Source organism: Rhinoderma darwinii, chromosome 4 (genome assembly GCF_050947455.1).
Source record: "Rhinoderma darwinii isolate aRhiDar2 chromosome 4, aRhiDar2.hap1, whole genome shotgun sequence".
Classification (NCBI taxonomy): domain Eukaryota; kingdom Metazoa; phylum Chordata; class Amphibia; order Anura; family Rhinodermatidae; genus Rhinoderma; species Rhinoderma darwinii.
The window spans coordinates 46,987,427-47,009,668 of record NC_134690.1 but is presented as its reverse complement, the minus strand read 5'-3'; the positions used below and the strand labels follow the sequence as shown (position 1 = coordinate 47,009,668).

Here is a 22,242-nt window from a genome sequence, read left to right as displayed (position 1 = left end):
TAAGGAGAAAAAGAAAAGGAAACAAGATGTATATTAAAAAGTGCCATTATTTCACATTTAAAATATATTCAGCTGTTTCAAAGGAATATGGTTATCTTTTTTTATTATTATATGAACATGTGCATATTAATATACACTACACTAATTTATGCTCTTTATACACTAAAAGAAAAGGAGCGTGAACGAAGACAAGGAATATGTCAGAGTAACAGACTGAATTGAAAGGGTTTTCCCACCATAGAAAGCTCCAGGAGTAGCCACTGACATCACTCTCCAAATATAGCGACTCCAGGGGCGGAATCCCCGGCCAGAGCGTCGGTAAATTCGGGATTCCGCTCCATGAGGAGCCCCTGACGTCACTGTCCATATATGGATAGTAATGTCAGGGGCTCCCTCAAGGAGCGGAATACCCGGTCAGAGTGTCGTCAATTCCCTGGTCTGGAATTCCGCTCCTGGAGAAGCCTCTGACGTCACTGTCCATATATGGACAGTTATGTCAGGGGCTCCCTCTAAGAACAGAATCCCCAGCCACTCGGGACACATTACGGTGATGGCCGTGTAGACTTCTATGAGAGCCGGGTGGGCGGGTAAACGGCCGAAAATATGGCATGTCCCTTTTTTTTGACAGCCAGGTTTCCCGGGCTGTCAAAAAATCAGTCGTGTGAATAGCCCCATCACTCACCATCAGAAGAAGGCAGGAGTCTTGGAGCGGTGTTCTCACTGGTGTCGATGCCAGCCCGGGAGTGAACCAGTCCAGTCACCTGACCGGTGAGGTCAGGTGACAGGTCAGGTGACTGGACTGGTCCACTTATGGGCCGGCATCGATCCCAGTGAGAACACCGCCGCAAGACTCCTGCCTTCTTCTGATTGCTGCTGCAGTCAGCAGCGATCAGCTGTTCTGATGCAGCACCTAGCGGGACATTTACAGACCACCCGAGTGGTGAGAAACCGGGACTGTCCCGCCGGATCTGGGACGGTTGGGAGGTATTTATCAGTACCACAGACTTTGAATGGAGCGGCAGGGCATAGGCTAGACCACCAGCTTGGGGGAGCACGGGACGTGGGACCTCTATGCTAGCAATAGATCCAGTTGATAAGTGATAACTTGTCATAACCGGTAATCCCCGGTTTACCCCGATTTCTTTCCATGTATCTCAGTATCAGAAATGTCACAAGGCTCTGATTAGAGAAAGATATTTATGTCTATGCCCACACTTACTTAATCTGCAGGCACATAAAGTGTCATAGTCCCATTACATAAGGAAATATATACACATTTACATTCCTTATCTAAAAACTACAATCACTTTCAGGGACAATTTACAGTAAAAATAAACTGGAACATATTCCCAATACAAACATGGCCGTCAGATCATCCCTCGGACCTGTTACGCATGTCCGCTAATGACGACCATTTACGGTTTATAAACACTAGAGGTAAAACCTACAGAAGTCCTAAAATGTGTCCTATGAACGTTCTGTATGGCGCTGCATCCGCCATTATTTTGAAGACCAATCTACCTTCCAGTAACTTTTGGACGACAGAAAAATGTCTCCGCAGCGTAGACCAAAAATTCACCATTCATGTGAATGACATGATGTTTCCGGCTCTATGACTAGTTCCTTCTGTGTTCTGTCTGCGCTGGCAACCGGTAGACATGGCGGCGTTTTCAGGTGAGGCACATCGATTATAGATTTATATAGAAAGGAGGGAGTTAAAGATTTGATATTGTAGTGTAGTGAATGTCGTGCTTCTTACACTCAGTCAGGACCATGTCAGTGTGTATTCAGACTGCGGCATAGTGTAGTAAAGCATGCCCAGCGGTGGAGGCCTATAAGTACCAGCATGCCCAGCGGTGGAGGACTATGAGTACCAGCATGCCCTGTCATGTGATTTAAAGGGTTATCTAGGCAGGACAACCCCTTTCCAAATTCAATCCCCTGACAATCAGCTGTTATTAATAGGGAAGCTACAGGTGACATGTAGTGTTACATATTTAAAGGGGTATTCCCGTCTCAGACGTTCATGGCATATCGGGGCAACCCAGCTGTTGTTAAACTACAACGCCCAGCATGCCCTGGCAGCCAAAGGCTTTATTATTTCAGCTGAAGGCTGCCAGGGCATGCTGGGAATTGAAGTTTCACAACAGCTGGAGTGCGGAAGGTTGCTTGCCCCTGCGTGCCATACATTTCTGATAGGTCTCTATGATGTCCACATGTCCTAATAGGGTGTATGGAAAGGATTAGTCCTGTGCAGACAACCCCCTTTAGAGCACAGTGTATTAACTACTTCATTGCCACAGTGTTTATTCCTTTTCATTACCAAGATTATTTTTGGCGACTTTTTCAGTTTTTGCATCGCCGCGTTCCAGAGAGCCAATACTTTTTTTTTTACTTTTCCATTGATTAAGCAGTATGAGGGCTTTTTTTTTGCGGGATTAGTTATATTTTTTTAATGTAAACTATTGATTCTTTTTTTTTATGGGGAAAATGGGGAAAAAAAAAGCAATTTTACTATAGTTCTTTTTGCATTATTTTTTTTTTCTTTACATCATTCACCGTGCGGGTTAAATAACATGTTAACTTTATTACGTGGTCGGTTGTGATTGCAGAAAAACTATGTATGTGTTCATTTATTATGGAAAAATATGTTTTCTCTTTTTTTTTATTACTTTTTTGTAATAAACTTTATTAAACCCAATTTTGTTAATTAAGTCCCTATAGATGACTTCATAATGTTTTGGTATACTCCATATACCAAATAATTAATGCCTGTCAGTGATAAACTGGCAATCTATGATGACATGCATTTAGCACGGCCTAATAGGCGTATAGCCATGGCAGGCCTGGGGGCCTTTATTAGACCTCCGGCTACCTTTTCAACCCACCGGCAACCTGCGATCGCATTGCGGGGGTGACGGAGGGAGCCACTGCCTCTTTCTAACCCTTTAGATGCTGTGGCTGCTATTAACCGGGGCATCTAAGGGGTTGACGGGGTAACACTCCTCCACAGTCTTCCCTGTGACGGCTGCTGTATATTAACCGCGTGGTCACTGGGATCTGCACTTCCACAGTGGCTCACAGTTCACTTCCTACCACTGCTATGTATGAAGTTGCTCAGCGGTTGGCAAGTGGTTAAAGGGAAATAGCATTGAATAGTATGTTTACAATGAAGCTCCACCTATAGAAAATCTTTAGTATATGAGGTAATTGCATTATGCCTAATGTATTATCGAAATCACTCCAGTATGACCAGTCTACGATCCGTCACTATAGGAGGAATGATATTCATTGTAGCACTTCCCAGAGATGTCAGTAGAATAGCGGCGTTGACCTGATGACCTCCAGGTCGCTGCGACCGCTCCTCTTCTCCCTCCTTTCAATCGATACAGGCGCCATAAACCCTGAAGAGCGTTCTGCTCCTCTACAGTCCGAGGCCTCATGCACACGACCATGGTTTTTGTCCATGTTCTGTCCACAGTTTTGTGGATAGCACACAGACCCATTCATTTATATGGCACCATGCACGCCACCATGATCACGGATCCATGTGGGGGCGGTAAATTCGGGCTTCAAAAACTTGTTATTTTATGGACCGTATTTGCAGCACAGACTTGTCTATCGCGCATGACTGACACTGCAATTTTTTTGGGGGGCGGATCTGTGAATATTGATGACACACAGATGCGTTACGGAAGGTTTTTATGTGGACCACAACGGATCCGTGGGTTTGCGGTCCGCAGAATCACCACGTTTGTGTGCATTAGCGCTAACACGAGCCTACTTGTGAAGTCTGCAATTTTGGTTAACAGGCGTATCGTAAGCAATGGTTCATTAATGAAGTTGAGTAAATTACTTGTGAACGTTCACTACTCATAGATGTCACCTGTGAGCTACACTGTGAACCGAGCCCCGGAGATTAATCGCTGGCAGCGAAATCTTTCAGAACCTGTTATATAATCCATCCATCTAGATTTCTGCCTGTAAGTGATCGATATAGCGCATCTAGCTTGATTTACACAGAGTATGTATGTACTGTAAGGGGACTAAGGAGAGAGTTCGTCCCCGGATCATTGTCGTCCGCACTCCCACTGTTTACACGGGAAGATCTGCTGCTGACCACAATGATTTGTACTGCCGCATAACAGATATGACAGACTAACATTTGTCAGCTGACGGCAGGGCTGCTTTACACAGGTCGGTGATCGGGAATGAGCGCTCCGCCCGTTCCTCCATCATTGTCCTGTATAAATGAGTCTTTCGTTGACGTCAACGCTCCAGTAAGTGGTAGAGATCCTCCTGAACCCATCATCATCCTGTCAACATCAAATAAATCACACTATATTAATGACCATACTTTTATATTACAGAAATGGGTGTGATGCCGGAGATTGCTCAGGCCGTGGAGGAGATGGATTGGCTGTGAGTACAAACTTCGTATAATATATGTGTGTGTGTGTGTGTATGTATATATGTATATATATATATATAAATTAGTTTCACAAGAGCATAATACGAGTGCGTTTCTGCGCCCATATTACGGACACAAATTTCAGCCAGACCACAGCGCTAATGACCTGAAATAGCAGCGGCATCACGATCTGTGAAACTGTTACTTTGGATCATTAGACCAGGACTTGCGGTTGTAAGTGTATATTCACATGGTGCAGTATTTTAAGCCGCAACCAGGATTGGATTTAAAAAAAAAAAAAAAAAGTTGCATTTTTTTCTTTATACTTCTCACTCCTGGTTGTGGCATAAAAATTTGCACCAAAACTGCACTGTGAGAATAAGACCTAAGTCCCTGCGTAGAGGACGTAACTTGAAGGACAGACTGGTCCAGAGCCACTTGAAACCGGGGACTCATTTAACATGGCTCTCTAAGCCCCCGATGGGTACCTACGGTTGTGGTGCCTGTAGGTCAATCTCAGTGAGTAAATCGTATATGAGTTCTACATCAGGTCGTTGTTACAGAAATCATGATTTCATGGACTGCAGGACCCAAGGTGGGGTGTACCTGATGACATGTAGTTGTGGTATCCAGTATGTGGGTAAAACTATTCGTGAGATTCGCAGATGAATTAGGGACCACGTTAACGATACTGAAAAGCGAGCTGATACCCCAATTTAATGCCACATTTGGGGGGGAAGATCATGGTGATACTGATCGGTTGAGATTCCAAGGCATTGAGAGGATACGTCCCCATCCCAGAGGTGGTGATTGGGATAAACGTGTTCTCCTAGGGGAAGCACGATGGATATTATTGCTACAGACTCTTAAACCTGGGGGAAAACATTTCTTCTACATGCTTTCTATGCGAGAGTTGCTTTTATGTTTTGGACCAGTCTGCCTTGTTTTCTAATAATACTCTCTCCCCTGGTTGGTGGCTTTTTATGACCTCAATGGCTTTGTAAACGACATATGATCTATTTATGGTGGTTGAGTATGTGCAGCTGACTATTTTTTTTCAATGCTTTATCCTCCTATGACCTCTTATTAATGTCAGTATACATTGCTTCCTGTTTTATATAGTACGCCGCTATGTGGGTTTTCGGCCGCTTCGAGGTTCCCATGGTAACGTGACTCTAGGCGTCGTTGAATATCCTCAGGGAGGATAGATCTGGACGAGCTCCTGAGAGGACGGGGCACTTTCTGATTGGGGTCATGATTCAGTAGTCCAGCCTCCGGATGGGCAGGGCTTAGTGGTTAAATAGCCGGCGTTCCGTCGCACGCGTTTCGGTCAAATACCAGAGCCATGCTGTTAGAGTAAAGTTATAGCAGACACAGGGCGGCTTGAAAACTGCACGAAAAATGATGTGCTAATCTGCTCTGTTTCACTATACACCTCTAAAGAAGCATCCTATACAAACTAAGGACGCAGAAACGCGTCAGGTGTTTAATCTTGTCCTGGTGTGAATGCACACTCTTGTCGTAGCAGCTAAATCCCTGTCACTATTGCTATAGGTGCTGCGCTGTGTGAACGCACGCTACTTCTATGTGCTGGTGCTCAATTCAGTATGCATACACACGGTGTCCGGTGTTGCTTTGACCCTATTCAGTGTGAATGAACACTTTGCTATTAGTCCAGGTAGGGATAGTTTACATATTTTGAGCTGGGATTATGTGGCATTACTACAATAGTTGAACTTTATGTGAATATGACTCACTATTTGTACCCTTATCTAGCTTTTACCTACCTGGTTAGCCTGGTATCTTCAGGAATATATTGGCTAGTCCAGCCCAAATTTGAAAGCATTTAATATGAAAATTATCTTTTAAGCGTTCTCCTCCAGGCGGATTTTTCTATTTTTAGTAACCTGAATGCAAAATCTCTAACCTTATATCCTCATAAATCTAAGTCCCTGCCGTGCATCGCGTGTAATCAAAGCCAATGTGGCCGTGTTGCGACCCACAAGATCAGACAGTTGCAAGAAATCCAGCAGGTTTGGACTTCTTGCGACCATAGGGTTGCGGCAACCCACGTGTCACAACAGGTTACCGTATAGCTCCAGCCTAATACTGACCCACCGAGAGAGATTTATGTAAACCGGTATAAAGGAGAAGTGCAGGAAATTTTTCAGTGGGACCTGTCAAATGTTAGAACTGGAATCTGGTTGTGATAGGAAACCTCTCCAATAATCGTCCCCTGGAGTTAGAGGGCGCTGCATGGCGCAGGGGTTCTCTCTTTACTGTGCCATTTGTCACCAGACGTAACTCAGCGTATCAGTTTTGCGCAAAGTGCTTTATTTTTTTAAATTTTTTTTCTATTCTTTTTTTGGGAGTTTTTCTTATTGATGTCACCTATACATGATATAAACCCTCCCTGCTAGAAGTTTCTCAGTGTCCCTAAAGCGCCAAATTCATAGTGAAAACGTTTTGAGGACTTTTTTTCTGCTGCGAAATCTGCCTGTTAAATGCAGATTTTGCCGAAGATTTCCACCCGAAGCGCTGCAAAGGGTAAAATCCACAATGAAAATCCTGCGCTGATTTGATGGGTTTTTAAAACTTCATCCACGTGGACTGTACTGTAAGTTGTTGAGGATTTTTGGTGCAGAACCTGTTCTGAAACTGTAGTGTGTGAACTCCACCCTATGGTGAATGATCAGCATTCTATTCTGGTTCCTCTTTTGGGGTGTGACCTCTTTACATTTGCTTTTTTGACTATGGGAGTTCAGCGACAGTAAACATGTCTACTTTATTACCATTTAGTCTGCCCACTGACATCCAGGCGGAGTCCATACCCTTGATCCTGGGCGGAGGCGACGTGCTCATGGTGAGTGAATCTTCTCGTGTCCTGTACCTTGCTTTCTATTATAATTTACTGAGATTTGCACAGTCCTAATTACAGTAAATTCTATGATGTGTGATAAAGAGACAGGGAAACGCTTCTCTATCAGTGATCTGGCATATTGTACGTATGATCTCCAGCCGGAATAGAGTCCGCGTGATGCACTAGAATTCATAACTTCACGTTATTTTTGTTGTGTAATAACCCATGTGGATGTTTTTCTTTTTAGGCTGCAGAGACCGGAAGTGGGAAAACTGGGGTAAGTCTAGCGGTGCAGGGCAAACCTGTAGGAGCAAAAGGATAAACTGTAGAGTTTCTCTAATTCTAGATGCTGTTGGCTGCAGTTATTCAGTTAACTACACGTTCATCAAACTTTTGATATGTCATAGAGACATATCAAAAGTTTAGATTGGTGGGGTTCCGGGTACTGGGACCCCCAGCGTTGCTGAAACAAAGCAGCAGAAGCGCTCGGGTGAGTGCTTTGCATCTTCGACTGTGATCAGCGCTCATTGTCAAACTGAAAATGGCTCTCGTAGAACGTCTTTGTGGGCCGTCTGCAGCTTGACAAGAAGCGCCGAAGATGCTAAGCGCTTCTGCAGCTTAGTTACAGCAACGGTGGCGGTCTCAGTACCCGGACCCCCACCAATCCAAACTTTTGATCTGTATCTGACATATCAAAAGTTTGAAAGTGCAGGAACTTTGTTTTGCTGTTTTTGTAAAAAGTAGACCCCCTTACCCAACCACTTGGAAATATTGGGCTTCCAGCTGCTGGGACCCCACTGCTATTATCACCCAGGGAACAGGCTGGTGGGTGTTTTGGTACTTCCATATGCACATGACCAGACAACCCCTTGATAAGACTAACCAATTTATTATTCCTCAGTTGTGTATGTTGGTGTACTTATTAAAAACATTTTTTTTTTTTTTTAAGGCTTTCTGTATACCGGTCATCCAAATTGTGTATGAAACTTTGAAGGATCAACAAGAAGGCAAGAAAGGCAAAACCTCAATAAAGACTGGAAGCTCAGGTATCTCTCCCATGCACCCAAATCTCACGGTCTATTAGTAAATATGTGCATTATATGATGGACACGTATTACATAAAGATAGATGGAGATAAACATACATAGAGAGCACATACACATATATGTGATATACCATGGGGTTCAATATCGCTTTTTTTAAAGGTGTTTTTCATGTTCTGATAACTGTATATGATTGGTGCGGGTCCGATCAGCTGCTGCGGCTGCCTCCGGGCATCGGACATTATTACCGGAAGCAGGGGGCTCCGGTCAAAGAATAGCGGCTGTGATGCAGTACTGCAGCTCTGCCCCGAATTCAAGTGAATAGGAGCAGAGCCGCAGTTCTGCTAAACGGCCACTATGCAGTGGTCGGAGCAATCTACTTCTGGCTCCAACTACTGCATACCAATCAAAACATCCGATGCCCGGAGTTGATTGGTGCAGGTTCCGGGTATCGGACCTGCACCGATCAAAAACTGATGACCTATCCGGTGGATAGATCATGAGTGGTCAGAATGTGGAAAACTCCTTTAATCGTACAGTGCATTTGTAAGAATGTTTTCTTTTTCCTTTGGTAGTGCTAAATAAATGGCAGATGAATCCGTATGACAGAGGATCAGCCTTTGGTAAGTGTTTTATGTATTTCACCTGACATGACTATACCTTATTTTTTTACACTCTGCTAAAATGAGTCTGGACTAACTCAAGGGCTTTAATCCGTACGCTGTGGAACAGATTTATTAATACATCTAGGTCGACCTAATAAAACTAGAATAGACAAGTTAAAACTTGGCTAAATGTATCAGCATGGTGCGCACAGAATAATATATTTGGCACAACTGACTAGATAAGTTAGACACATTTCTCTCCCTTCCGTCACCACGTGGCTGGCTTATTTTGCGTAAATAAATTGCCGTGCATCATTAATACATTTGGAGCTTTTTGTGACGAGTCTTGGCAACACTTTTTTTTTTTTTCTTCCTAGGTCTCTTTTCAAAGGGGGTTTTCCCAAAATCCTTATTTATCACCTATGGGCTCACCTTGCCATTCCTGGGAGCCCCATAGGAATGGAGCGGTAGTGCTCATGCTCTGACTCCGCGCCATTCATTTCTATGGGGCTGCCGAGCGCTACCTTCGGTTGCTCCATAGAAATGAATGGAGCGGTGGGCGTTCATCAGCAGTACCATTTCATTCATATGGGGTTCCCAGGAAAGAGTTAAGTGATAAATATTAATTATAGGGAAACCCCTTTAAAATGTCGAGGATGGGGGGGAAAAAATAATCTAAGACACATAATAAATTTGGCGTACACCAAGTATACCACTTTTTTTTTTGTCAGGTGAAGCGCGGGAGGGGGGGAATCTGTCCCTAGAGATTACTGGTGCCAGCGTAGCTATCTGGTTGCCGCTTATCCCTTGCTATTTTGAGATCACATTTAGGTCAAGAGTCAATGTTTGCAATTCTGCAATCCATTTGTGATTAATTGTACAATGAATGTTTACGTGAAGTTTTTGATGCAATTTCTTTATAGACTTGATCGCAGACGGCTGTTGGCAGACCATTAATTGAATATGACATGTTTTTACTTTTAATTACATTCAGCTATTGGATCTGACGGCCTTTGTTGTCAGAGCAGAGAGGTGAAGGAATGGCACGGTTGCAGGTCAACCCGAGGAGTCAATAAAGGTAAACCATGCTGGTGAATATCCTTGTATATGATTCTCTATGGATATATTGTTACATTATTAAAGGGGGTTGTTTTATTGAAGACAACCTCTTCTAGAAAGGAGCCACGGCTGCCATCAGCTGACCGCTGGAAATCTAACTCCCGCCCCCTCCGGCAAACAGCTAATTTTCCTGAAAGAAGAACATGACGGCCATGGCGAATGACCATCTGGGTAATATATGGAAGACTCAAGTCTGCCAGAACGGGAAGTGCTCTTACAGAGCGTTTCTCCTTTCTGGCTCAGAGAGGGGTGCCCCGAGTAAGGGGAACTCTACTCTGACCTCCATATGCCCCATTAGACCTTCATGAGACAACTCCTTTAAATGTACGTTGTTCATGTCCTTTAGACCACATTTTTCTATCACTCACATCAGTCCCTGTCCACAGTGGGGCCAACAATAAAATGTCCTCATTTTAAACGCATACACACACACACACATATTAAAGATTAACGATCATTTAAATTTTTCCCCATAAATCAATAGTACAAGCGAAGATGAGAAACTTTGTAATATACCGTATTTTTCGGACTATAAGACGCAGTTTTTAGAAAGAATAAATCTTGCTAAATAGTCACTGTGTCCTATAGTTCACAGTCAAGGGACCCGGCAGCGCCAGGCACCCTGACCGCTCCTTACTTAACCCCATTCCCGACCCATGACGTGCTGGCACATAATGGAGCGGGGAGGGGATGATGTTTGGAGCGGCCTCACGCCCTGAGCCCACTCCATACACTGCAGGTGTCAGCTTCTAACACGCTGCTCTAACATCCAGGAACAGCGATCACACTGTTCCTGGTCGTTCAATAGCGACCGCGGCATTTATAGTGGTTTTCCCATGAAGGACATTTATGACATATCCAAAGGATATGTCATAAATGTCAGATAGATGCAGGTCCCACCTCTGGGACGCTGATCTCTAGAACGGGGCCCCCTAAACCCGGTTCTATCTTATCCGGCTCCGCTGTCTTCCGGCCACTTCCTGGTTACATGGTCGAGTTATGCAAACCGCGTAACTCGCTGAGCTACGCAGTTTCCGTAACTCCCATACAACTGAATAGTAGTTACGGAAACAGCGTAGCATGCTACGCTGCTTCTGTAACTGCCATTCACTACTATGGGAGTTACAGAAACAGCGTAGCTCAGTGAGTTACGCTGTTTCCGTAACTCATCCATGTATTGCAGTGTATTGTATCAGCGATCTAATGATCGCTGGTTCAAGTCCCCTAGGGGAACTAATAAAATGTGTAAAAAAGAAAAAGTTAGATACATTTTCAAGAGTATAAAAAAAAGCTTAAGTTAAAAAAAAATAAAAAATAAATTTTTTTTCCCCAAGCACAATGTAAAAATAGAAAAATTGGTATGGCTGCGTCCGTAGAAGTCTGAAACTATTACAATATAGCATTATTTAACTCACACAGTGAATGGCGTAAAAAAATAATAATTTAAAACCCCAGAATTGTCTTTTGGTCACCATAGCGCTAAAAAGAATGAAAAGAAAAGTCATAAGAAAAATCATATGTACCAAAAAAATACTAATAATGCTAATCAAAACTACAGCTCGTCCCTTAAAAAATAAGCCCTCACACTGCTCAAACTGTGGAAAAATATACGTTATGGCTCTCAGAATGTAGCGCAACTGAACAAATTATTTTTTTTAACCAATAGTTTTTTCTTTGTAAAATTTGAAATGTTTTCCTATTTTCTGTTGTCTAAAACCTGGGTGCGTCTTATAGTCCGAAAAATACAGTATGTTATTTCAGAAAATTGCCTCTTTACTTAGCAGACTCCTTTCCTTCACGCCTCCTGCACTGATCATTCATTCTAAATTTATTGCTAAAATCTATACACAGGAGTACACTGAGAGATCAGGTTACAGCTGCTGCCCATAGAAGTCAATGGGGAGGGGAGAAGGAGGAAGGAGCAGCAGCAAAGGGAAAGACACACAGAGATGCTGCTGGAGCTTCTACTAAGCGTTCTACTGTTTCACCCCAGTGCTGGATTCACAGCTACACTGCTCAGTACTGCTGTATAATGTCCTTCATGCTGATTCTGAGGGCGTGCTATAAATATAGGTGAGCAGGATATCCTCTCCTTTGTGTGCTGTGTATGGGAGCCATCATAGCAGCTAGTCTCCTCAGCCACTATGTAGCTGAGCGTAGTTTTCAGCTATAATTTTCATCAATTTCTGGCACAATGGCTTATTCTGAAATTTCACCTGAAACGATAGGTACTCTGAGGCAAATTTCATAGAAAGCACAATACAAATGCCTTGTGTGACACCCAGTGCTGCAAAGATAATCATTTAATATACAAAATAACTTTTGGCTTTTAACAGGAAAATATTACTACGAGGTGTCCTGCCATGACCAGGGATTGTGTAGAGTGGGTTGGTCTTCTCTTCAGGCCTCCTTAGATCTTGGTGAGTTGAGATCAGTAGCATTCTTGTCCCTGTGTCGTCCAGTTTTGTGGAATTCCTATTGGATAGATTCACACATCGCATATTTGGTTGCAGATTTTGATGCAGAGTTTCGAGCCAAAGTGGTTTCTAAAGGAATGTGAAATATAAATGAAGAACTGATCCTTCTTCCTCCTGCAGCCACTTCTGTCTTTGGCTCAAAAATCAGCATCAAATACGCGATGTGTGAATCCAGCCTTATATTGCTGCTCTGTGCTGGATCATCAGATTTTCTAAATGAAAGGAATTTCACTGTACTTGGCTTCTTATGTTATGCATGCTCTCCGCACCCTATTCACATAAATCATCCCTAACTTTTTGTAAACGCTGTGTATTAGGCTAAATTTCTGAGTAGGGGGAAAAAAAGAGCAAATTGCACCAAATTAATCAAAATTGAGTATGTGGTATATTTGGTGCAACACGCTAGCCATATTAAAAGTGTTTTACCATAATCCATATCCACAGGATAGGTGATGAATATCTGATCGGTGGGGGTCTGACCGCTGGGACGTTCACCAATCACGAGAATGGGCTTACCTTGCCGTTCCTGGAAGACCCATAGGAATGGAGTGGTACTGCGCGTGCTCGACCACCATTCATTTCTATGGATCTGCCAAAGATAGCGCTAGGCAGTCCTATAGGAATGAATGGAGCGGTGGCCGAGAATGCGCACTACCACACCATTCATATGGGGCTCACAGGGACAGCCTGGTAAGCTTGTTCTCTGGATCGGTGGGCGCAGCGGTCAGACCTCTACTGATCAATATTTATGACCTATCCACACGATAGGTGATAAATATCTGATTATGGGAAAACCCCTTCAAGGTGGCCATATACATTGGATTGTCGGCTGAACCTGCCACTATTGGGATTTGTAGTCCCCTGCTCGTTGCCTTTTCCAATTCTACTTTGATCCTCATTTTCCCATTCAGCATTGCTCATCTGTGTGTAATCTTTGAGTTTTGTTTCTAAAACTTCCTTCTAGTGACTGAATTATTGTGTTTATTTTTATCCCCCAAATTTGTAAGCACTTTTTCTTTATTTTTATTTTTTTCCCTTTAGGAACAGACAAGTTTGGCTTTGGTTTTGGAGGAACTGGGAAGAAATCCCACAACAAGCAGTTTGATAATTATGGAGAGGTAATGCCTGTCCCTGTAGACTTTAGGTTTTCTTCACACACATGTTTTTCAGCATTTTTGACCGCTTGTAAAAACACAGCATCAATTTCAAGTCTTCCTCATGGCGGATTTTATTACAAGCGTTTTTGGTGGCGTTTAAAAATGTTCTACAGAAAACACCACTAAAAATGCTTGTAAAAAAACAAACCGCCATAGGGAAAGCTTGAAATTGATGCTGTATTTTTTATTTATTTTTTCCAAGCGTTTTTGGTAACGTTTATTTATTTTATGAAAGATTTTAGCATGCCTTTTATAAGTCCTATAGAGAGGACTATGATAAAACGCCATACCCAGAGCATGCTGCGGTTTGAAAAAATGCCTCTGACCCAAAAAAACATCACAAAAAGGCCACGAGCCAAAACCATTTGAGTGTAGTTTTTGTTTTTATATTTCACTATAGCCCTTAAATAGGAAAACGCCAACGATAATGCCACGAAAAGCACAGCAACACTTTGTGTGTGAATCCAGACCTGTGTTCACGTCTGAGTTGTTTGTTTTTGTTCTGTTCCGTCAAAAGAGCAGAACAACGAAAATGATGGCCGTGATGGATCCGCCGCATGATGGGGTCCGTCAGGTTTCCATCACGGTGTCCGTCATTTTACCAGACAAAATAGTGCTGTTTTGTCCGGCATTTTCTTTTTCTTACGGAATCTGCGACGGAGCCTCCAGTGCAGATGTGAACACAGCCTTACTTATTATCATCCTGTTCGTTATTCCTACTATTTATGCAGACCTATAATTGTGGTTTCTGTGACCCTATATATATATATAGTGTATTCAATTATTTTATTTTTTTTGCTGTGTACAAAGCACAATGAGGAGGTTTATCAAACCAGTGCAAAGGACAAGTGGAGCAGTTGCACATAATATTTTATCCAGACAGATTCGAGCTTCCATTATTCAGCCTTTTAAAATTGAAAGAAGCCACCTGACTGCTATGGACTGTCCTCGTGGCTGCCGGAGTATGTGAGCCACACTCTGGTGTGTGCACATAAATGTCTCCTGATGTGTCCGTGGAATGCACTACAGGAAAACCACGGAGACCATCTAAGTGTTTTTTCGATTTCCGTGAATTATAGAACATGTCCTCCCCTTGTCCATTTTTCCGGGCTCCTGCTGCTATTCATGTCTATGCGTCCGCAAAAATAACGGACAGCGCACGGAAACCATTCGCGTGCTGTCCGCATTTTGCGGATACGTTGCTAGGAAATGTTTGGGAAATCCGATCACGTGACCTTCATGTAAGTGCGGACTGTGAAATAAACGTGGCCGTAATATCCGTACATATAGAATGGTTGCGGAAGAATTACAGACCCAAATACGGACACTAGGATACGTCGTCTGCGGCCCAATCAATGGCAACGGGCGTGTGCATGAGGCCTGACCACCTTCACGGTTTGTGGCAATGGACTCTCGTTCTATTTTAAAGTTTATAATCCAGTTTTAACATTTACCAGAGCAGATCGATATTCCACTTTTCCTTTGTACTGATTTTGAGAAATTTCCACAAAAGCAACTAAAACAGATTAATCGTTCATATTTTGCACACGATTGGTTATGTTACAGGAATATACAATGCATGACACGATCGGCTGTTATGTGGACATAGACAACGCTCGTGTGAAATATTCTAAAAATGGTGAGTGGTGTTTACATTTTCCGATCATTCACTTTTTATTTTTTTTTCTTCTTCTTTCCTCCCTTTGTTATTTATGCCTTTTTATTCTATATTTTTAGGCAAGGACCTTGGACATGCGTTTGACATCCCTTCTCATTTAAAGAACCAGGCATTGTTTGTATCGTGTGTTTTGAAGGTAAAGTGCAGAGATAGTTTATTGTATATTATGTCTTTAGAATTGGGCGGCATTCACCGCGGGTTAGGAGAGTCGATAAGCGCATTCTGATGGTTTTACATTATGTTTTATGTTCCTATTCTACATATCCTGGTAATGTGTTGGATTCAGACTTTCTCATGATCACGTTGAAGCACGGCTGATATCTCCAATGTTTTTATTCCCCCTCAGAATGCTGAACTGAAGTTTAACTTTGGAGAGGAGGAGTTTAAGTTTCCTCCTAAGGACGAGTTTGTCGCTCTATGCAAGGCCTCAGACGGCCACGTGGTGAAGTCACAAAACACTGGTATGTGTACAAGCTGTTCTATTGTCTATATATATATATATATATATATATACACACACACGCACACAGTATGAAGTCCAAAGAGAGCAGCACTATAATGTCGAATGATCGGGTGCACGCCTCACACCCAAACTTCCTTGATGTCACTGGCCTCATTCAGCAGGATAATGCCACACTGCAAACCTTGTTCAGAAATGGTTTGGGGAACATGAGAGTTCAAGGTGTGGACTTGGCCTCCAAATTCCCCAGATCTTAATCCTATCGAGCATCTGTGAGATGTGCTCAAAAAACAAGTCCGATCCATGGACGTCGCACCTCACAACTTACAGGTCTTAAAGAGGCTCTGTCACCAGATTTTGCAACCCCTATCTGCTATTGCAGCAGATAGGCGCTGCAATGTAGATTACAGTAACGTTTTTATTTTTAAAAAACGAGCATTTTTGGCCAAGTTATGACCATTTTTGTAATTATGCAAATGAGGCTTGCAAAAGTCCAAGTGGGTGTGTTTAAAAGTACAAGTCCAAGTGGGTGTGTATTATGTGCGTACATCGGGGCGTTTTTAATACTTTCACTAGCTGGGCGCTCTGATGAGAAGTAACATCCTCTTCTCTTCAGAACGCCCAGCTTGTGACAGTGCAGATCTGTGACGTCACTCACAGGTCCTGCATCGTGACGGCCACATCGGCAGCAGAGGCTACAGTTGATTCTGCAGCAGCATCAGCGTTTGCAGGTAAGATCGACTTACCTGCAAACGCTGATGCTGCTGCAGAATCAACTGTAGCCTCTGCTGCCGATGTGGCCGTCACGATGCAGGACCTGTGAGTGACGTCACAGATCTGCACTGTCACAAGCTGGGCGTTCTGAAGAGAAGAGGATGTTACTTCTCATCAGAGCGCCCAGCTAGTGAAAGTATTAAAAACGCCCCGATGTACGCACATAATACACACCCACTTGGACTTTTGCAAGCCTCATTTGCATAACTACAAAAATGGTCATAACTTGGCCAAAAATGCTCGTTTTTTAAAAATAAAAACGTTACTGTAATCTACATTGCAGCGCCTATCTGCTGCAATAGCAGATAGGGGTTGCAAAATCTGGTGACAGAGCCTCTTTAAAGGATTTGCTGCTAACGTCTTGGTGCCAGATACCACAGGGCACCCTCAGTCTTTTCAAGTCCATGCCTCGAGGAGTCCGAGGTGTTTGGGTGACAGGAGGGACATCTACACAATATTAGGCGGGTGGTTTTAATTTTTTGGCTGAAGGGTCTAGACCACCACTGACCATAGACCTATTGGCAGATTCAGATTAAAATTGGGCAATGTTATGCCTATGTTTGTTCTTTCTGTTTTAGGCCAGGGCTTCACCTAGACTTGAGCTGCAGTCATTGGGTGGCATGAAAGTCAGTGGAGTCTTGTGAACTGCAGCTGTCGATAGTTAAAAATGGAAAATCTCACTATAAAAAAACCTACGTGTAGCCTTATATATTAGATCATTTATTTTTTTTAAGTCGTTTTATTGAACTCAAAGCTTGTACACGAGTATACACGTCACATAATAAATGTCATCAAACAAAAATTATAAAATATAAAAATTATACAAAGAAGGGTTTACATTGAAACAAAGCCACATATCCTGCCTGCCCTCCATCTCCATACGTTACAATGAACCATAAAAGGAGATAGAAACCCTTCACATATTACTGGTCCACTGGAAATCACTAAGTCATCTATAGAGGAACAAATGGAATTTACTGAGCTAAGAGTCAATGGCGAGGAGATCCACAAGCCCCAAATCTCATCAAACTTCCATATACATTTTCTATTCCGATACACTACTTTCTCATAGGGTATAATATTGTTAACTAAAGACTTCCATTGCTTCAAAGAGGGAGGCCCATCAGCCATCCAGCGTATGGCAACTGCTTTTCTTGCCAGAAATAAGGACTTTCTCAGAAAGAATCTGTCATAGTGGGACCACCGTTCCTCCCGTTATATTAGATCATTTAAAGGTTATGGACACCTTCTTTTTTTTTTTTTACAATGTATTTATTTTGAGGTAAAAAAACTTCACCATTTCACTTCTGCAGCTTCTATGTTTTACAGTACATTGAAGCTGCAGAATCCCGTTCACAGGTGGATCCACTTTGACTTGATCAGAACTAAGCTTAGAAGATCGCTCAGGAGAAGGCAGGAGCTGTAGTAGAATGAACCCACAGATCAGCACTCTGTCAGATTCGGCAGTGGAAAGGATTCTGCTGCTTCTATGTACTATGTGATGCAATAGAAGCTGCAGAAGTAAAATGGTGACGTTTTTTTATAAGAGTAAATTACAAAACTTAGTTTTATCTCAAAATAAATGCATTTCATTAAAGATCTAGCCTTTGATTTTATTCTTATTGACGCTGATGATGACAGACCGCTCAAATAAGGGTCCTTTTACATGGGCTGTGAAAACGAGCACAGAACAACGAGATTACTCATTGATCGACGCTCATTTGCACCTTACACAAAGAGCAATGATTGATTAGGTATGGGGACAAACGATCGTTACTACAATTGTTCATCCCCATACATTTCCATTTATTAGGCAGCATATTCCCATATTTACACGGGGATGTGCTGCCGACTAGCGACCGTTTTTTAGCTGCATAAACGAGCCAGATAGCTGATGAACAAGCCTGTGCTCATTCATCACCTTATCGTTGACCTGATTACACAGGGCAATGATTAGGAACCAGCGTTCATATGAATGCTCGTTAGCACGTATAAAAGGGCCCTAACGCTGAGCCCATCAGATAAGGGATTTATGGTCTTCTATGGCTCGTATGAGCACAGCATTTCACCCAGTTTGATTGACTTGCATACACTCACCCAGGTCCTGGTCCTCACCACTCATCCTTATTACTTATTTTTCTCTTTATTTTTATTTTAACTTTTTTTGACCCTATTATTTAAACTTTTTTTTTTTTTTTTAGGAAGTGCGCAGGTGGCACAAACCAAGAATGCACCAAATGCCCCAAAATCTCTTATTATTGAACCATCCAGAGAGTTGGCAGAACAGACTCTGAACAATGTGAAACAGTTCAAAAAATATGTGGATAATCCAAAGCTAAGGTGACCGCCGCGTCCTGTAATTGTCAGACCGTATGTGGGTCTTTCGTCTCGCACCTCAAAGATCGTTCTTGTTTTTTTTCCTATATACAGGGAACTGCTCATCATTGGTGGAGTAGCTGCAAAGGACCAGCTCGCTGTTCTAGAGACTGGAGTAAGTACTTAAATCCTAGGAGTGATTCACCTGCCAAGTGTTTTACGTCACCAAGGACGCCATAATGTTGAAAAGTACTTAAAATGTAGCTCCTGCGTTAACCCCAAATTCTATACACCATCTAAATGGCAACGTAGAGTCTTGTGCTCAGATCTGGGCAGGATTTGGGGTGAGAGAATTAATTCACCTGTTGCGCGCTTGGTTGATTTGCTGCTCCGCGGATTACCATGTTTTTCTCATACATTCTCCAAAAGCAAATCTCAAACCTGGTGAATTAATTCTCCAATGCCTTAGAATGGGTGATCAATCAGCGGCAGTCAAATCAGGCAAAAAATTGGCTCATCACCAACTAGGAGCAGCAGAGCTCTCCCCTGTGTTTACATGTGGTTCACTCGGGAGGGGGCTTTGATTTGTCAACCTTTCTACGCTAGTGTTCTGGCATAGAAAACTCGCTTTTTACGCTGCCTTCGATACTCTTCTGGAAAGGGGCGTGACTTCCTGAAAGAGGGTTGGGCCACAGTGGTTTAACAAATGCATTCCAATTTACGCCAACTCTTCTACGCGCGCGCCTCTTAATAAATCTGTCGCATCTTACTGCAGCGGAGCGGATGTCACTTTGTAAGCCAAAACCAGGAGCGGAACGAAAAAAAAAGAAAGGGGGAATTTATCAACCTTTCTACGCCAGTTTTCTGGCATAGAAAAGTTGCAAAAGGGCCCAAAAATTTGCACCGACCATTGTGGTATTTGGGCGTTTTTATGCTGCCCTTGCCACTTTTTTGGGGATGTGACTTCCAAAACGGGGGCACAGTGTCCCGACAAATTGTATTTTAATTGACACCAGAAAATGGCATAAACTTTTGCAGAAATCTACCGCTTGTCCTAGATGGCGTAGATTTCATTCCGTGGGGCATAGCAAGGTAAAGGCCGTGACGGGCCCCATAGCGTGCCACCCCTGATAAGACTTCCTTCCTCTCCATCATACAATTAAAAAAAAAAGAATGCTCACTTCACAGCTCCTCTTCTCCCCTCCTGGACCCCACAAGCTCCCTCAGCATGCATACATGGTACTGATGTCGGGACGCATCAGGACGTTGTATGTGACGCAGCAATCAGGACTTTGAGGCTGCTCGCCATCAAGACTTTGGATAAGTTGAGGGACCCCGAGGGGAGAAACGAAGAGCCGTGAGGTGATTAGACTTATTGTTATTTTGTGTCCGATGGGAAGGGGTCAGTGGATAGTGTAAGTCCACGGTTGTTACGACACAATTTTTGGCGCACAGCCAGCCCAAGGATGTTCACTCAGTTTTTTAGGACATTTTATATAAACCGGATTCAAAGCTGAACATTCACTGTCAAGGACAAATCAACTGTGACATGTTTTTTTCGCTTTCATTGTTTGCAGGAATTTTGCTTTTATCCTTGAAATTGCAAAACTGTTCCTCTTATTGATACTTGTGAATGAATATATTAACCTTTTTGTTGGAGTTCTGCTCGTTCACCGCTTGTCTGAGACTGAAGACCTCTTTCTTTGCAGGTTGATATAGTGGTGGGGACACCGGGCAGAATTGATGACCTTATTTCAACAGGGAAACTAAGTCTGTCACAAGTGCGGTTCCTGGTACTAGATGAAGCTGTAAGTTGGGACGACACAGTAGTCCGGTTTCTATTGTCCACCTTTGGAAGATGTTTCTGGGTTTATTTCTTATATTTACTGCTTTACTTTTGCTGGTGTATATATAATGATTTTTGGGCTCCATTTACGGGCTAATTCAAACAAAGATTTTTCCAAGTCTAATCCACTGCAATACGATTTGTACCCTGACCCTATAGCAATAAATGGTTGTATTCACTTGAACGATTTCATGCACTGAGACGCGCAAACTCAGATGCCGTAAAAATAAAAAAGCAGCATGCATCATCGGGTGCCGATTTACGGCCGAGAAATCCCTATAGAGATCCAAAATATTTGAGTCTGTAATATGGATCTGAAAAACCACCCGCATCAGATCTGCATTACGGTTACGACAGTAGAGGATTGTGTTTTTCAGGATTTCTAAGAATAGGAACGTATGGAATAACCGGACCCAACACGGATCCAATACGGCCATCCCCTCTAGATTTATCGATTTGCTTTTCTTAATATGTTTTTGACGGCAAAAAATAACAACCCAAAAGAACCATATTGTACAAAGTTTTATTATAGGCACTTTAGGCACTGTCTTGTGCATGATCTGTATACCTCATCTTTAGCTTTTATTTTATTTTTAAATTTCCCCGGTACATCTAAAGTAAAAACGTATAAAACTTTGCTCTTGATCTTAAATGTAAAAATGTCCTGTAATTGTGTGTGTCTACAGTTCCCACGAAGACCTATGCATCTCCGTGGTTACCGATTACAAACAAACTTTGGTAGTATGACTGCTGGTTCTGACTACACAGTTTGTTGTCTGTTTCCATGGAAACACATAGTTTTGCAAAGGCGTCAAAGAAACAAAATGATAGGAAATGTTTAATCAAAACTATTAGCAAAGTTGCTTCAGTTTTCATTTTGGATGAACTGGGACAATTTAAGAGGATAAAATAAAAATTAGTTTTTCCGGACGGAAATTTTGCAGCATTTCCGTCCCGGATGCTTTACTGACATACAGACTTCTCGCTCGCCATGTGTTTTCAGGATGGACTGCTGACCCAGGGATATTCAGACTTCATCAATAGAATTCATCAGCAAATCCCACAGGTCACCTCGGATGGGAAACGATTACAGGTGGGGACTCGTATACTTTACATTTTAAATTTTGGATTTTCATGTACACTTTTAATGTGATTTTCTTGTTTTTTCCGTTACCATGTGATGTTTTAGATCAGTCATTACATCAGAGTACCATGTATTCTGAGGTTTTACATTCATGTTACTTACAGACCGCGACCTAAATGTGTTTGTTTGTTTTTTAGGTGATTGTGTGTTCAGCCACCCTTCATTCCTTTGATGTGAAGAAGCTGTCAGAGAAGATTATGCACTTTCCTACATGGGTGGACTTGAAAGGAGAAGATTCAGTCCCTGAAACTGTACATCATGTGGTTGTCACCGTAAACCCCAAGAAAGATAAACAGTGGGAGCGACTTGGCAAAAACCATATTCGAGTAAGGACGAGGCAGAGCTGAGAGAG

General features: G+C 42.6%; 1 protein-coding gene across 2 annotated transcripts in view; it reads left to right on the top strand.

The window, feature by feature from the left end:
- The first annotated feature begins 843 nt into the window (after nucleotides 1-843).
- Nucleotides 844-22,242, top strand: part of DDX1 (DEAD-box helicase 1) — a 32,277-nt gene continuing 10,878 nt past the window's right edge. The window contains exons 1-17 of one of the 2 annotated variants that reach the window (XM_075861088.1): nucleotides 844-984; nucleotides 4,371-4,422; nucleotides 7,211-7,274; nucleotides 7,519-7,548; nucleotides 8,221-8,317; nucleotides 8,890-8,937; nucleotides 9,914-9,997; nucleotides 12,375-12,458; nucleotides 13,557-13,633; nucleotides 15,239-15,311; nucleotides 15,410-15,486; nucleotides 15,697-15,811; nucleotides 18,786-18,924; nucleotides 19,015-19,075; nucleotides 20,610-20,708; nucleotides 21,750-21,839; nucleotides 22,028-22,216. In XM_075861088.1, the coding sequence (XP_075717203.1) occupies nucleotides 4,373-4,422; nucleotides 7,211-7,274; nucleotides 7,519-7,548; nucleotides 8,221-8,317; nucleotides 8,890-8,937; nucleotides 9,914-9,997; nucleotides 12,375-12,458; nucleotides 13,557-13,633; nucleotides 15,239-15,311; nucleotides 15,410-15,486; nucleotides 15,697-15,811; nucleotides 18,786-18,924; nucleotides 19,015-19,075; nucleotides 20,610-20,708; nucleotides 21,750-21,839; nucleotides 22,028-22,216 (1,377 nt within the window). In that variant the 5' untranslated portion in view covers nucleotides 844-984; nucleotides 4,371-4,372. Of the gene's footprint in view, nucleotides 985-1,557; nucleotides 1,675-4,370; nucleotides 4,423-7,210; nucleotides 7,275-7,518; nucleotides 7,549-8,220; nucleotides 8,318-8,889; nucleotides 8,938-9,913; nucleotides 9,998-12,374; nucleotides 12,459-13,556; nucleotides 13,634-15,238; nucleotides 15,312-15,409; nucleotides 15,487-15,696; nucleotides 15,812-18,785; nucleotides 18,925-19,014; nucleotides 19,076-20,609; nucleotides 20,709-21,749; nucleotides 21,840-22,027; nucleotides 22,217-22,242 lie in introns of those variants that run through there. The other variant, XM_075861087.1, reaches the window with a different exon arrangement.